Here is an 18,035-nt window from a genome sequence, read left to right on the forward strand (position 1 = left end):
ATTGTCAATGGTCTGCTGCAGTAATTCTACATATTTCCATAATAAAAAATTAAGTTCCTCATTTAAAAACATGGGAAAAGAACATGAATGGCCAAATGAAAAACATATTTTAAGCAAATATTAAATTTCAGGTATTTAAAACTAAAGAGAGGGCTTCCCTGGTGGCGCAGTGGTTGAGAGTCTGCCTGCCGATGCAGGGGACACGGGTTCATGCCCCGGTCCGGGAAGATCCCACATGCCGCGGAGCGGCTGGGCCCGTGAGCCATGGCCGCTGAGTCTGCGTGTCCGGAGCCTGTGCTCCACAATGGGAGAGGCCACAACAGTGAGAGGCCCGCGTATCGCAAAAAAAAAAAAAAAAAAAAAAAAACTAAAGAGAATTTAATTCAAGAAACAATAACCAAGTGATGTCGTGTACAAGGCACTGTAAGAATTCAAAGATTAAGATAGCACCACCCCTGCTCCCGAGAAACTAATGACCTAGTGGGAGGGAAACAGTGTAATGTTTCAGGTCTTCTCCTAAGAGAATTCTTCCCTGACCACCCATCTAAACTGTTGCCCCATCCCCTGTTATTTTCTATCACAGGGATCAGAATACTTTTTTCTGTAAAGGGCCAGATAGTAAATAATGTAAACTTTGTGGGCTATATGGTCTCTGTCAAAACTACCGAGCTCTGCTGTTGTAGCTCAAAGGCAGCTATAGACAACTGGTAAACAAATGAGCGTGGCTGTGTTCCAATAAAACTTTATTTACAAACAGGCAGTGGGCCATAGTTCACAGGCTGCAGTTTGCCAACCCTACTCTAACATCTCACTCTGTTTTTTCCTTCATAGCACTTAACAAAATGCAGAATTATCTTGCTTATTGATTTATTTACTATTTCTCTCCAAAAACAAAAACAAAAAAACGGCAGCTCCAAGAGAGTGAGGTCCTTGTTGCTTGTTCACAGCAGGCTCTCTAGGGCCCAGAAAGGAGTTCCTGACACATAGGCAGTTCACTCTAAGTATTTGTTGATTGGCTAAATGAATGAACACAATTCCACAAAAGGAGAAACACAGACTGCCAACAAAGTAGGAACTATATTTGGATTTACTATTAATAAATATAAAATAATTGAAAATGTCATTTTTCACTTGTCAGACCTACAACAGTTAGAAGAAGAGGAGGGGGACGAGAGGGAGGAAAGAGAGAAGAGGAGGAGGGAGGGAGAGAGCAGAAGAAGGAGGAGAACTAGTGTGGGTGAATACACAGGTACACTGGGCCTCTCACCTACTGCAGATGGGAGAGAAAACTGGTGCCACATTTCTGGAGGCCATTTGCAATTATATAGCAAAATGTATGTGCCCATTCAAAATGGGCAAAGGATTGAACAGACATTTCTCCAAAGAAGATATAAAAATGGGCTATCAGCGATTAAATTAGTCATTAGGGAAATGCAAATCAAAATCACAATGAGATACTACTTTCCACCCATTAAGATGGCTATTATCAAAAGAGAGAAAGTAAGTGTTGGTGAGTATGTGGAGAAATTAGAACCCTCTTGCACTGTTGATGGGAATGTAAAATGGTGCAGCTGTTGGGGTTTTCTTAAAAAGTTAAACATAGAATTACCATATGATCCACCAATTACTAATTCCACTCCTAGGCGTACACCCAGATACTTGTACACCCATGGTTATAGCAGCATTATTTATAGGAGCCAAAAGGTACAAACAACTCAAATGTCCATCCACAGAAGAGTGGATAAACAAATGTGGTATATACATACAATGGGATATTATTTAGTCTTAAAAAGGAATGAAGTACTGATACATGTTAAACATGCATGAACTTTGAAAACATTGCACTAAATGAAATAAGCCAGCCACAAAAAAACCAATATTGTATGATTCCATTTATATGAGGTACCTAGAATAAGCAAATAGTAGAACAGAGATATTACCAGGAGCTGGGGGAGGAGGAAATGGGGAGTTATTACTTAATGGGTACAAAGTTTCTACCTGGGATGATGAAAAAATCGTGGAGATGGATGGTGGAGATGTTTGCACAACGTTTTGAATGTACTTAATGCTACTGATGTGTACACTTAGAAATGATTAAAATTGTAAATTTTACATTATGTATATTTTACCACAATAGAAAATGTATACAGATCTTCCTTTACTTATGATGGGGTTATGTCCCAATAAATGGGTAAACTCATCAGAGGCTGAAAATATCTTAAGTCAAAAATACACTTAATATACCTAATGTACCAAACATCAGAGCTTAGCCTAGCGTACCCTAAACATGCTCAGAACACATACATTAGCCTGCAGTTGGACAAAATCATCTAACACAAAGCCAATTTTATAATAAAGTGTTGAATAGCTCATGTAATTTACTGCATACTGTACTGAAAGTTAAGAACAGAACGGCTGTCCGGGTCCCGAATGGTTGTACGTATGTGGGTTGTTTCCCCTCATGACCATGAGGGTGATGCGAGCTGCAGTTCACTGCTGCTGCCTCACATCACAAGTATTGGACTGCATATTCCTAGCCAGGGAAAAGCTCAAAATTCAAAATTTGAAGTATGGTTTCTACTGAATGTGTATTGCTTTCATAATATCATAAAGTCAAACAAATCATAAGTTGAATCAGTAAGTCAGGGACCATATGCATATACTTTTTACTCCAAAATCCTATTCCTAAGAATTAACTCTGAGGATGGGTGAAACAGAAGGGTGAAATACATATGTTCTAGAACCCATCAACCTCAAGATCCATGAATATGGATCTAGTTATATAAATAGAGCCTGACATGACAAATACATAAAAGAAACTATTATGTAGGCATGAAATAAGACAGGGTAGACTTTTCACATAAAAATATCTCCATAGCATTATTGTTGAATGAAAAAAAAACAAGTTACAGAATGCTTGTGCAGTATGATCCCACTGATATAAAAATCCAAAAGTCTAACTATACATGAAAAAAATTTGAGATATTCTCCAAAATGTTAATAGTGGTTATTCCCTGAATGGTGAATTTGAGATGATTTTAAGATTATCCTCTCCACAACTTTCTGTACTAGTTGATTTGTTAACAAAGAATATTTCTAACCAAAATAACATGCTATTATAAATGAATGTTTAGCACTTTTCATATTAATTAAGGATGGTTAGGCCCTTGATACTTTCATAATAGATGTTTTCTGTATTTCCATTTCCATAGCAACAACAATACTTGTTAGAGAATCACATACAGTTTTAAAAGAGATGCATACCTCAGATAGTGGAGTTGCCTCTTCATCAGACAAAAACAAAGATACTATTTCAGAGCAACATTCAATAATCATGTTCTAGAAATAATAAGACAATATAGTGAGGTTCATCTTATTGGTAAAATACTAGATATTTTAATTACAAATTAGTTATTTCATTTGTATTTTGTTACATCATTCCCTAATTCCCAGGATGAAACTTAGAGGGATTCAGAGGTCACAATCTTTTAAGTAATTAGGGTTATTTGAAAAGATACAAAATAGCCACAAACTGTAAGATTCAATGACAAATAGTAAATTATTTTAGGATTCTTTCCCTGCAAAATTCACAATTAAAATTCATGTGTTAGAGAAGAACAAGTAAAGTAATTCACACCAGAATAAGATTTTGGAAGATCACTTTTCTTCTGAGAAGAGAGCCCTGGAATAAAGAGGTTCAGATCTGAGAAAGGGTTTAAGCAGAGGTGAACAGCTGGGAATCGAGAAAGAAATGGAAAGAGAAAACGAAGAAGAAGAAGAGAGAGTTGATATCATACGTGGTCTATTGCTGAGGACACTGCCGCAGCCCCTACTGTTTGGATGCAGCGTGTTTCTGTGTGGACATCTGACCCAAGAAAGATTTACCTATGGGCAGGGTTGAATCAATCAGATTCTCCATCATTGTAATTTCATATAAGGAAGGACAACAGAAGAGAGTTATCATCAGGACTGGCCAGATGAGCTGAGAGGTCGCAATACGGAGTTGGAGAAGGCACCTAATGGGCTAGATGTAACATGAGTGAGCAAGAAACAGAGATAAATGAGAACTGACACCGCCTGTGGGACTGAGTGCAATCTTGGCTCCCGACTCTCCAAGTTTCACTTTCTGTGGGGCCCACTGTGTTTTGTCCCCAGTCCTTGGTTATGCACGAGCTTACTTACCATGCCCTGACAAATACTGCCTCCTTACCAAACCTACTTCATTTGAGCTAGCATAAGTAGTTTTTCTTTACTTACAACTAAAGGAGTCACGATTATAAGACTATCAGACGCTATAAAACTCAGAGGAAAACACAGGAAGAACACTCGACATAAGTCACAGCAAGATCCTTTTAGACCCACCTCCTAGAGAAATGGAAATGAAAACAAAAATAAACAAATGGGACCTAATGAAACTTAAAAGCTTTTGCATAGCAAAGGAAACCATAAGCAAGATGAAACAACAACCTTCAGAATGGGAGAAAATATTTGCAAATGAAGCAACTGACAAAGGATTAATCTCCAAAATTTACAAGCAGCTCATGCAGCTCAATAACAAAGAAACAAACAACCCAATCCAAAAATGGGCAGAAGACCTAAATATAGACATTTCTCCAAAGAAGATATACAGATTGCCAACAACCACATGAAAGGATGCTCAACATCACTAATTATTAGAGAAATGCAAATAAAAACTACAGTGAGGCATCACCTCACACAGGTCAGAATGGCCATCATCAAAAAATCTACAAATAATAAATGTTGGAGAGGGTGTGGAGAAAAGGGAACCCTCTTGCACTGTTGGTGGGAATGTAAATTGATACAGCCACTATGGAGAACAGTATGGAAGTTCCTTAAAAAAACTAAAAATAGAACTACCATATGACCCAGCAATCCCAGTACTGGGCATATACCCTGAGAAAACCATAATTCAAAAAGAGTCATGTACCACAATGTTCATTTGAGCTCTGTTTACAATAGCCAGGACATGGAAGCAACCTAAGTGTCCATCGACAGATGAATGGATAAGGAAGACGTGGCACATATATACAATGGAATATTACTCAGCCATAAAAAGAAACGAAACTGAGTTATTTGTAGTGAGGTGGACGGACCTAGAGTCTGTCATACAGAGTGAAGTAAGTCAGAAAGGGAAAAACAAATACCATATGCTAACACATATATATGGAATCTTAGGGGGGAAAAAAAAGGTTCTGAAGAACCTAGGAGCAGGACAGGAATAAAGACACAGACATAGAGAATGGACTTGAGGACACGGGGAGGGGGAAGGGTAAGCTGGGACAAAGTGAGAGAATAACATTGACATATATACACTACCAAATGTGAAATAGATAGCTAGTGGGAAGCAGCCACATAGCACAGGAAGATCAGCTCTGTGCTTTGTGTTCACCTAGAGGGGTGGGATAGGGAGGGTGGGAGGGAGACACAAGAGGGAGGAAATATGGGGATATATGTATATGTATAGCTGATTCACTTTGTTATACGTCAGAAACTAACACACCATTGTAAAGCAATTATACTCGAATAAAGATGTTTAAAAAAAAAAAGTATAATGAACAGGGAATACTTCCTGGAGAAAGGGTCATATAAACTGAGGTATGAAAGAGTAGTAAGACTTCAACTGGCAGAGAATGGGGACAAGGGCATTCCAGATGGAGCAATGAAACAGCAGATATTTAAGGAACATAAAGAACCTGATACGGTCTTTACTGCTGGTGTGTATAGGAAGCACGGTGGTGAGAAATAAGGCTGAGAGGTGTACTTATAACAGGACACGTAAACGTAAGGAATTTGGATTTTGTTGCTTAGGAAATTGAGAGGCACTGGACTGAGGGGATAATGATCTGACTGCTTTAAAAAGACAATTCTGGGGCTTCCCTGGTGGCACAGTGGTTGAGAGTCCGCCTGCCGATGCAGGGGACACGGGTTCGTGCCCCGGTCCGGGAAGATCCCACATGCCGCAGAGTGGCTGGGCCCGTGAGCCATGGCCGCTGAGCCTGCGCGTCCAGAGCCTGTGCTCCGCAACGGGAGAGGCCACAACAGCGAGAGGCCCACGTACCGCAAAAAAAAAAAAAAAAGACAATTCTGGCTACCATGTAAAGCTGAACTGGACTAGGAAGAGATAAGAGAAAGAGAAATTAGCTAGGAGGCTACTCAAGCTGTTTGGGCAGGAAGTGATCATGGCCAGAAGTAGGGCAGCTTCCATGGGACCAGAAAGGATGGAGGGCAGGCAGGACATCCAGCACTGACTGGGGGACACCAGCTTCCTATGACGAACTTTCCAGGCTCCTGGTCCACTTTACTAGACAGAGGGGAACACACATCCTGGAGTACATTCTTACATATTCTTCTTATTTATCCAAATTTCTATATTTCTAATCGAGTTCTTAGGACTGGTTAAAGTATATTTTCTTTCTATACAAAAGGTTTCAATAATAGCTGTGATGGGTTACTGTCATGATCTCATCAAGAGCTATCAAGCAAGATGACACTGTCTGTATCATTAATCACTTCCATAACAGATGAAGACAGCCATGTTACCTGATGAATGCCTTCCGGGGCTTGTCTCAACATTTATCAAACACAAATTTCGCCTCAACAACGTTCTGTTTCTTTGGCATCATTTGAGGTAAACCACATACACACTTGGGAAACTGGCTGATTCGATGTTGGGCTGTGGGAAACCTCCCGTGATCTTGCTGCCACAGAAATGAAGACAAGGAAAGCACTGAACTCAACAACCCCAGGCAGAAGGCGGCTGGAGGGATGGTGCAGTTGGCAAGGGGCCTGGGAGGGCACAGACGGACCCCTGCTCAATCTCTGTCACTTTCCCTTAAAGAGGAGCATCTGTTGATTTGATGAGGGATAGGCTTCTGAGTGACTTCCAAAATAACAGAGCCAACATTTTGACTTAGTTGAAGTCCTCATCATTGTTCACCCATTTTATGGGAAAAAACTTCCTAAGTTGTTTTCCATCCTCCAAACTCTTGCTTCCCTCATCCCTCCTTCACATGCCATCAGTGTTATCTTAGCAAATTTCAGGGTGGATCATGAGATGCTCTTCCGGGCATTGCTCCCAGCTTTTCCTACGGCCCACGTCCAGCCCTGCCTTCCCAGGGCCCTACATTCACCCTGCACTCCTGCCACCCTGAATACAACATCCAGCTCTATGAGTTCACCTCTCATCTCTTGCTGTATCCTCAGTCTGGAGTAAGTGCTCTCCATAGGTCTCCAACTAGAAGTTGGTTACTGGGCTAGATATCAGAGAAGACACCTGAGCAAAGGAATTCAAAGTCAAGAGAGAGGAAGAGACACAGAAAGAGATAATGACCAAAACAATAGAGTCAGGGCACAGGGTGCAAGGAAACATGGTTTTTATTTCAGTCTACAGGGGCTATAAAATGCTACCTGTGCTACTGAAGCAAGCACAAAGTCTAGCTCAACTCCCTCTCTTAACACACACACACACACACACACACACACACACACACACACCCCTATGTGAATCAGTTTTTTAATGATGAATTAGAATAGTTTGCATCAACAGCTCCACCATTGAGAAGGAGGATATCAGCAACCTTGCCCTTTTGTATAAGTGTAGAATCCAGATAATGGGGGAAACAGGAAAAGGGGAAGGTGTCAGCCAGACTAAGCTGAACTTCATAACGAACAGCTGAACCAGATTCACTTTGTTATACAGCAGAAACTAACACACCATTGTAAAGCAATTATACTCCAATAAAGATGTTATAAAAAAAAAAAAAAAGAGCTGAACCAGAGCGGGAAGGGGAGAGGAGTCAAAACACTCCATGCAGACTGAGTTGGAGGGAGAGGTTTAGGAGTCTGAACCAATGAGGCAGAGGTTGGAGAGCTGCCACTGTGAACGTCAGAGAGGCACTAAGAGTAAGGCAGTTGGGAGAAAGGAGATTTAAAAGAAGTTATGCTGTATATGATGAAAGGATTCCCTCTCAGATATTCTTACGAGAGACTCATAAGAATAAGGTTTAGATTATTTTCAATGGTTTTGAACATTAAATTGATGTTTCTTTGAATGCCAGACTTTGCTTGCTAAGAGAGGGCCACCGGGCAGCTGGGCTCATTATGAACGACATCTGGGTACCTATGGTCACACTCACACAGTGATTAAGCTCCTCCTGACAGGGGCCTAATTGTACTGATTTCAGTATGTCCTTATCTCCTCAAGCCTGGAAAATTTTTGCACGTAACGGTTTCGCAAAGATAACGTGTTAATTGATGCTAATGTTCAGTTGTATTTTGTTCTATGTTTTCATAGTACTTTGATACTGGGGACATGTTGACTATATATAATTGCCTGGTACAATCCGGGCATCCCACACGTGTTTGCTGAACTCATCTTAGGTGACTTGGTCAATATATTTTAGGCTTATCAGTATGTTATCATTCCAAAAAAGGTGCTTGTGTCATGAAATCAGAATGGTTTGCACCTTTTATATGCTTTAAAACACCTGATATGCTCTGAAGATACCCCACAAAGCTGTGAACGACAGGTTAAAACAACCCAGTGATTCTGAGCCACTGTTGTCCATTTTGGAAGAAGGACATGTTTTCAAGCCAGAAGTGACTGGAACACCTGTTCTGTAGCCCTCCCAAAACATCTTAAATTAATACCTGTGTTCTGAAGCTTTTGGCTTATTCCAGACCATAGGGATTTGGGGGAGAGAAAACAAAAAAAAAAAAGGAAGGGAATGAGAAAGAGAACAAGATTCACCACCTCCCATATCAACCAAAGGTACATTTTCTGGACCTTTATATTTAACAACCCACCAAAAATCCATACTGAGATAGAAATAAATATATTTCATTATAGAAGTTATGAAATCCTGTCCAACTCCCAAACAGAATTGATCTCTTCAAGTGTCCTAGTTAACTTCTCATTAGCTCCAAGTGAAGGTTGTCATGACAACAAACTGGCAGATTTTAGTCCCTGGAATTGATTTGATAGAACCTAGAACCTAGCTGTTCCTTTTTTTCTTTTTTTTCTATGTGCTGGTTAGTATATAGGGAAAAAAAAGAGAAAAGTTTATATATTCCTTCCGTTTCACAGCTTTCAAATGTTGTGAATTAATTTGTTTGCTAATTCACCTAAACTAAAAAGAGCAGATTTTTTTCCATTTTGCGACATTCTTTCACATATAGAACTACCAGAACTGGAACACATCTCAAAATGCCCTAATTAAAGCTGAAGAAACACTTTTTAAGTTGGAGGATAAAATAAACTCAAAAACACAGAGGAGGGCTTCCCTGGTGGCGCAGTGGTTGAGAGTCCACCTGCCGATGCAGGGGACACGGGTTCGTGTCCCGGTCCGGGAAGATCCCACATGCCACGGAGCGGCTAGGCCCGTGAGCCATGGCCGCTGAGCCTGCGCGTCCGGAGCCTGTGCTCCGCAACGGGAGGGGCCACAACAGTGAGAGGCCCGCGTACCGCAAAAAAAAAAAAAAACCCAAAAAAACACAGAGGACAACATCAGGATTGAAAGCAGTTTGTTCTACTCAGGGACTGAGTTACTCACATATATCACTCAAGTCAGGACGTGAGAGCAAGTCACAAAGCTTGGCTAAGGCAAGGTGGGCCGTCTGGATTCTTCCCTCCGCTTGCATTCAAACGTCCCTACTTGCCCCTATTTATTCCTGATTTGTTTACATTCATAGTCAACTTCTTGGCTCAGGCACTGGGCTCATTGTGATGAACTTGATACCGATATCTGACTCCCAGGAAAATTCTGATGGCTCTCATCCCAACCAAGGGACAATCTCTTCATCTCAGCAGTAACTGAGTGAAAGGATCCTGTTTAGAGATGAGGAGAAAACTAGTCCCAGGAAACATTAAGTGACTGACCCTCGGTAGTAAAGCTGAGTGGCAGAGCACAACCTATAATCCTTACTCTTACGGACACTCGCCCTCCTGTCTCAGACAATGTAAGTTGAAAAGACAAATGGGTTCAGGAGAAAAATAATCATTTGCCTTTTATGGACTATATAATAATGGATTCAAGGACAATTTCAGCAAAGAACAGTCTAGGTTATGGCTCAAAGACAGCAAATTGATAAGTTTGGTCTATGACTAAAAAACTGTGATTGTAAGTGATCTACTAAAGAAGTTCAAAAACGAAATGAGCTGAGTTCTTGAAAACAGATATGAAAGGGCAACAATGCACTTTAGGAGAAGAATTACATATATGAATCTCATGAGTTTGAGATATCTGATCTACTGGGATATTTATTCTGAGTACTCAGAATATCATTACTATAGTTAAACATCTGGTAATTTGTGTTGTAACATTTGAGGACACAATAAAGGATGTGCAACTAAAATTCTAAGATATCAGTTCTATGATCAATGTAGGCACAGAGCACAGGTGACATAAATTCTGGAAAGTTGCTTTTTGCAAAGACTAACTGTTCTTGCCTGATAATCCTCTTACAGCTGGACTTGTTGCTTTCATAATATTGAAAAATGCACTCATTCACTCCACTGGTAAATTCAGAGTGAAAAACACCAACAAGTATATTCTACAGATCAGGAGAGTTGCCAACTTTTGCACTTTCACATAATCGATGTAAAGATAACATAAACAGGGCTTCCCTGGTGGCGCAGTGGTTGAGAGTCCACCTGCCGATGCAGGGGACACGGGTTCGTGCTCCGGTCTAGAAAGATCCCACATGCCGTGGAGCGGCTGGGCCCGTGAGCCATGGCCGCTGAGCCTGTGCGTCCGGAGCCTGTGCTCCGCAACAGGAGAGGCCACAACAGTGAGAGGCCCGCGTACCGCAAAAAAAAAAAAAAAAAAAAAAAAGATAACGTAAACAAGAAAACAAAAAGAGCCATACCAATAATGCTCTTTAAGAATTAAAAATATTTTGTTATTGGTCACCAATTGAATATCAAACTAGCAGAAACTGATTTTTTAAAAAAGATACAGCAGAGCAAAAATAAAGATCCTAAAAGCTTTCAGAGAAGAAAAACAGAGATGGGACCCAAGTGGCTGGGAATTCAACCAGAAAAGCAGCAGAGGGAGGTCCCAGAATCAGAGCTGTGATGCAGGCACTGGGGGCAACCAGTCCTTAACCAGAGCAGGAGAGGGGCCTCCAGGAAGGAAAAGAAGAGTTGAGCCATAAATATAAACACTTCGGTACAAATCTATGGATGAATATATGACAGGTCCGATGTAATGATCAGAAAGAAGTTAATAAAAAAGACAAGTGAAGAAAAATCAAACCTTATACAGGAAAGGAAAATAACCACAGTACATTGTGACTTGGCTGTGAACATTGTTTACGGGGTTATAATGACGTAAACACTGAATGCTGATTTAATTAAATTCTGTGATATAACAATATTTAGAAAGGATGGGGAAAGAAGAAGTTGAGGAGAAGTATAGGGAATCCTTGTATAGTAAAATCAATAGATATTATATAAAACTGATTTATCAAGAAAAAAATAATTATTTTTGGCTGTCATTAGCACCATTCAACAATTTTTCCAGCTTTCCTCTTTCAAAGCTGGTAGCAGAATTGTTGGCATGGCTCGTGACTTACTTGGCCAGTGAAATGTTAGTGCAAGTGATATGATGGAAACTCAAAGAGCCAGGGTGTGGTTTGCCCCTTTTCTTCCCTCCTGCCCAGTGACTAGGGATGTTCCAGAGGATGGATGTGCCACCAGCCTGGAGACCCACTTGGATTAGAAGGGTGTTGGTTATCTTGCTTTTCATGACTGATCCTGCATATTATTTATAGACTTGCAAGTAAATAACAAAAGGAACAGCTGAAAGAGTTGAAAATGGTCTGCTCACAGGACTGTGGGGTGTGGACAAGTCGAACAGGAGACTGTCCCTTTTCATTTTAAACCTGGTACATCTATTTGATTAAAAAGAAAAATAGCCATGGTACCTACAGAACATATATCTCAATCAACCAGATGAATGTGCAAATGGAAATTCAAAGAGCAAGTGATTAGGGGAGAACAGGTATTCCCTGCTCCTCTAATTTCCATACAGGGTAAGGAACTTCCACTCCACTCCCGAAGAAGGAGGGACACTTCCAGCTTCTTTTGGACGCAGCCAGGAGAGCGGAGTCACTTATCTGATTGGTGAGTTTGGGAAAAGCAAACTAGGCTCAGCCCCATTGGGTCAATCTTTGCTTACATTTTTTAAGGCACCCTGCCTGCGGGACTATTACTCTCTACTCCTCCATGCAGTCAGCCAGGCAGTCAGCAGCGGAGTGGGGGAAATCCTATAGCTACACAAGTGTGCTAGATTATTGTGTGACTAGGTGGGCAAGTCTGCCTAATTCAGGGGTGAAATATTAATAAGCTTGTTTGGCCAGAGATCCAGAGCCATGTTTGCTAATCAGCTTTGTCGGTAATGATGCCAGTGTTTGAGATCTCCATATATCAGTTTCCTGTGTCCTATTTCTCAATGGGTTGAGAACTCAGAAGGAACTCCTCCAAAACATGAATATCAGTCATCACTCAACTCTGTAATCAGATTAATAACACACTATAAGGATAATGCCTTTTTTTCTAGTTAGAAAAATACAGATGTGTAGAAAAAGTCTGAAAGATATATGCTTATCTATATTTTCTAATTTTTCTTCCCATATTACTTGGGTAATAAAAATGCTCAAATACTAGACTTAGAATTTAAAAGTAACATTATGAACTTACAGAGCATTGTTTTTTAGGATTCATGGTTATAGCTGAATGATTTATCTAGATTGGCTTTGTTTTCATTTACCATCAGTTTCTTATAATTGGTATGCTTAGAAGAGCTTTGAAGAAAACATTACTTATGTGTCCAAAAGTTGGGTTATATCTGGTACTCTAAGTAGAGAAAGTACAGGCCAGAAGAACCACACCGTTCAAGTTCAGTTACATAGTTATGCTCTGATAAAGTAAAAAATAATTTCATTATGTATAATGACATCCATCCTGCAATGGCAATAAAATATTCCATTATTTAATAACCTACTTCCATTTCTCTACCAATTGATTCCTCTTCTGTTTCTTCTACTTGAGATACATTTTCATTTGAAGTAACTTTAGGAGTTGTAGGCAATGATATTTCAGCGATTTGCGTAAGATTAGATAATTTCTCGTGAACTGAAATAACTCTAAAAATAACAAACATGTATGCATTTTACTTGAAAAGTTAAGTAAGGCATTCATTTATTCCCAGAATCAATAAAACATGTAAAGTAAGTCCTTAGTTATTTAACACTTAGATTTCTGGCACCCCCAAACATCATTCAATCATTCCTTCACTCAAGAGACATGAGAACAGAGACACAATTCTCACCTGCATAGTGTTTATGATCTAGTTATATGCTCAGACAGATTTATAATCATAAACTGGCAAAGACACAAAGCAAAAAAAAAATGTAGACATCCAAAATATTTGCTTAAGATGAAAATAAAGAAAATAAATATCTACATGGGCAAAGAAATACAAGGCAATGACAAAAGATCTACTCCTACTTAAACTCAGTGCCACGCTCTGATTGGCTGGCTGGCCTGAAGCTAAGAATTAGGACAAGTCAGCAATGGCTCTAAGAGACGGTTCAACGAGCCCACACAGTGACATGTACTGTGTGGGGATTGGGGGTAGGGAGAAGAATCAAGTAAAAAGGAAAAGCTAAAGCCGAGGAAGAGGGCAGAGGACGCACTGGCAATTGTGCGCAGGACAGAAAGCTTCTGGAGCCACGGTCCAGTGAACCATGGAGGCGCTGGAGACAGAGGTTAACTAGTGAATGCAGTCAGAAGCTGGAAAAGCATTGAAACAGCTGAAGGAGGCAAAGAGCCACCTGCAGGGCTCCCAGTGACTCTAGGATACAGGCACGTAGAGCGCAGGTGCGCACGTATTCGTGCGTGGGTGTGCGGGTCTCCATGCAGGGGCGGAGGGAAATTTTTATGAAAATTAAGGAGATGATGCAAAAAAGCAAAATGATATCAGGAGCAAATGCAGGAACGTCGATTTCCCCAGCTTCCCACAGCATGCTCTTCCTTTGCCTTCTATAGGATGATCAACAAGAGCAATTCCCCATAGACTGATCGTGACCCTCATAAGAACACAAGGAACTCCACCCTAGGTGGGAGAAATACTGTCACCAAGGGATGAATCAGATGAACGTTTGTCAGGCAACTTCCTCTATAATAGCCTCAGTGACAGGGGCATGTCCCTAACTTTAGTCACCCTACCATTGATCATAAACACACCAAAATCAAGAACTTTTTGGAGTAAAACAAGAATCCTGTCAGTTTGTTTACATTCTGCTCTGCAGAAATTATAATCATTTTTATCATGTGGTTCTGAAAAAAAAAATTCTGCCATGTTTCTGGATGTACAAGGAAAGAACATAATTTCCTAACTTTGTGGCTTAGCTGTGCTGGTATAGTCCTGTGTCTAAGATTTTCCACCATGACACTGAAAAAAATTTTAAAAAGGAAAAGAAAAAGAAAGTTGACTGAATAATTGAAGGTATGCCAGCTCTTGAAACATCTCGTTTTATTCTCTTTCATGGAGAGGCCAAAGAGAAAGAGTTCTTCAAAATGGAAATCAAGGACCAGGAACCAGACTCTCCAGGTAAGGATGGAGAAGTGCCAAGTCCCTGCACTCAGTACGTGGTGAGCAGGGCAAAGAGCTGACACTGACGGACACAGGAGGCCATGATGAGACTTAATATTTGCCCAGTGCTTTCAGCCTTTCAAAGTATCTGCATACATTTTACATGCATACAAAGTATATGCACACACTGTCTGGCTTGATCCTGACAGTAACCCCAAAAGGTAGGCAAAATATTATTTCCATCTCAGAAATGAGAAAATGGAGGCTGAGGTCGCAAGGGCAATGAACAATGGAATCAAAACTAAATTAACTAAGCAAAGAAAAAAAGTGAAAAACAAGGAATTTGGTAAGATGAAATCAGAAAAGAGAGAAACCAGGCATGAACAAAAATTAGAGTCTCCATCCCCTGTTTGAAGGAGAGGGAGGAAAACAGAGTGGCTGATGCAGAGGCTTTTGACTTGGGGAACAATACAAAATAGGATTGGTCAAAGAGGAAAGGGTGAGACCAGGATGGCAGTGGAGTTTGGGCTTAATTTTGCAACTTAATACAGAGCCACATTAAGTTCTTTTTAAAACACACCCCAAACTACAGGCAAAATATAGTACAGACAACATCTTTGTACTGTCTGTAATCTTTATGAAGTACCAGAAACTATTCCTCCAACAACTCTAGGTCCTATTATTATTATTCCCATTTTACTGATGAAGAGACTGAGGCACAGAGAGGTTAAGTAACCTGGTCAAGTTTGCTGAGATAGGAAGATACGAAGGGGCACAACCAGCATTTGAACCAAAACAGGCTGGATTCAGAGTTCATGCTCTTACCCACTGCAATATCATACTCTGCTAAGTAAAAGGAAGACTTTTCCAAAAATGTCTTCTAAAAGTTCGCCTGTGATTTACCTTGTATATTACTGAAACAGTCAATATTATGAAAGTATCAGCAAAGAGCTGTGGATAATCCATCTTTACTTGCCTGTCTAGTGGAATCCAGAAAGAGCCAACATATACACTGTTGTAAGCAGTAGATGTAACATCTGAAATATTCAGGGGCTTCATATTATAGGCATACAACAATAACACCTATAAGAAAATTAAAAGACATAGAAAATGTTACATCAAACTTACACTTTGCCTCAAAAACTGCAGCATCAGTACTCAAAATAGTGTCATTATACTTTAAAAGGTTTTTCTTTGGAAGAGAAAAATGAGGGTTTTTTTTTTGTTTGTTTCCAATTCACTTTAAACAGAAATGATATGAACAAGAATTGTGCAAAGGTTATGAGATGAAAATAAATGCTAGTTGGTACCAAGGTTATATTATTTTTGATGACTGACACTTCTTACTGCAGTTAAGTTTAAATTTCAGCCTCTGAAGGCCCTCTGCAACAAGTTCTAATGTATATTGTACCTGGTGAATATCCAACTTTGTTTCTTGTTCCTTCTCCATATGCCCCTTTCCCATCAGTGGTCATAGGTACGTTTGTGCATTCACTTATGCTGTTCCCTTCCTGTTCTCTCCGTGTATTCCATCCACACACAACTTACCAGCCCCCATCTCTAAGATGAAGCTTCTCCTAATGACTCATGCTTTAGTAATTTCCCTGATGTTTGAACTCTGAAAATTCTTAGAGTCAGTCCCACACTCTACAGCACCTATTTACAATCATGAATTCACAGAATTTGAGATTCAGAGGACCTTAGAGGTGGTCTGCTCTAAGTCCTTCCAAGAAAGCTGAGGTCTAGAGCTGACAGTCAAAATTAACTAATTAAATGTATGCATTTATCTCCGCTTCCTCACAAATCAAACTAAAATAAGAGTAAAGGGATTCTGGGAATTCCTGGCGGTCCAGTGGTTAGGACTCTGTGCTTCCACTGCAGGGGGCATGGGTTTGATCCCTTGTGGGGGAACTAAGATCCTGCAAGCCACCTGAAGTGTGGCCAAGAAAAAAAGAATAAAGGGATTTTTTTTTCTTAAAGGCATAAATCCACAAAGACAGAAGCAAGAGAGACAATGAAGCAGATGAGAGATGTTAAAAACATTTTGAAAGCACCTGAAACATTTGAAAGCACCTCTGCTTAGTCAGCAGAGAGGAAAGGCTGTGTCCCACCTGCCTTCAGAGGGGCTGCCAACAACAAGCACGACCAAGAACCTTGAAAGCCTTGGGGACAACCTCCCTCCCATCCCTTCTCCGAGTCCATCCAACCAGGAGACTCCCTCCCTCCTTCCCTGCCTCTCCTCTGCTAGCCAAACTTCTTCCATTTTTCTCTCTGCTGAGGTTAAATCAAAGATCTATGCTCAGGAGGGACATGAGATTACAGAGGTGGGGTGCTGAACTGAAAACGTTGGAATGAAGTGAAAGTCTATATTCTGGACAAGAGACATCCCTCTACCCCACTCCAGCCCCTGCCCAGAACATAGAAAACTAAGCAGTAGTCTAAAAGAGTCCTCTTTGGGGAAATTTACCAGATGAAGAGAAAAGACCTACAGATACTGACATTTCAGGATCCACCAATGAAGCTGCTAGCTCCCACAGTCACCCGGCAATGAGGTTAAAAGTCCATAAGCCTGACTCAGTATGCTTCTCAGTGCCTCAAACATGAACAGACAGCCAAGGGTCACTAGACATGAAATGAAAGGTAGAGACCAAAACTAAGGTAAGAAAAGGAAGTTGGAGAATCAGATACAAGATAGACAGCAGAAGAAAACATCACTGAAACCATAATTAATATCCTCAGAGAGAGAAAGGCCAATATTGCATCTATGAAATAAGAACACAGTGCTATTAAAATGAAAGAGAATACGAGCTTTTAAAAATTAAAAAATATGATAATCACAACTAAATAATCAATAAAAGATTTGAAATATAAAGTTAAATATATCTCCCTCCAAATAAACCTAAATTTAAAAACATAAATAGGGGAGAAAAGATGAGAAAAGTAAACATTCAATCTAATAGACTCAATATCTGAATAACAGAAATTCCAGAAAGTGCAGAGATCATCAGAGGGAGGAAATTATCAAAGAAAAACGTCTCCACGAACTGAAGAATATACTTCACATATTGAAAGGGGCACCCTAAGAATCCAGCACAATACCCACACCGAGGCACATCATGGAATTTTAGAACAGGGGACAGAGGGCAGATCCTCAGAGTTTCCAGAGGAAAAAAGTCACAAAGAACTAGGAATCAGAATGGGAACAGAACTCTCAACAGCAATACGGGATTGCCAGAGATAATGAAGCAGTGCCACCCACATTTTGAGGGGAAATAATTTTCAACCTAGAATTCTATGCCTAGGCAACAGTGAATTAAGCATTAAAAGGATGCTTAATTTTTGTCAGACATAGAAGGCCTTAAACTCCTATAAAAGTTCAGGGTTAATTCTAGTCTGTTGCAACCTTGCTAATCATCT

At 40.2% G+C, this 18,035-nt stretch overlaps 1 protein-coding gene across 2 annotated transcripts in view; it reads right to left on the reverse strand.

Annotated features, from left to right (window-relative positions):
• CFAP54 (cilia and flagella associated protein 54) overlaps window positions 1-18,035 on the reverse strand; it is a 297,839-nt gene that overhangs the window by 18,727 nt on the left and 261,077 nt on the right. For both annotated transcript variants that reach the window (XM_065887671.1, XM_065887669.1), the window contains 3 exons: window positions 15,595-15,701; window positions 13,026-13,167; window positions 3,265-3,339 (listed from right to left, as the gene is read on the reverse strand). In XM_065887671.1, the coding sequence (XP_065743743.1) occupies window positions 3,265-3,339; window positions 13,026-13,167; window positions 15,595-15,701 (324 nt within the window). The remainder of the gene's footprint in view (window positions 1-3,264; window positions 3,340-13,025; window positions 13,168-15,594; window positions 15,702-18,035) is intronic.

Source organism: Phocoena phocoena, chromosome 11 (genome assembly GCF_963924675.1).
Source record: "Phocoena phocoena chromosome 11, mPhoPho1.1, whole genome shotgun sequence".
Lineage (NCBI taxonomy): Eukaryota > Metazoa > Chordata > Mammalia > Artiodactyla > Phocoenidae > Phocoena > Phocoena phocoena.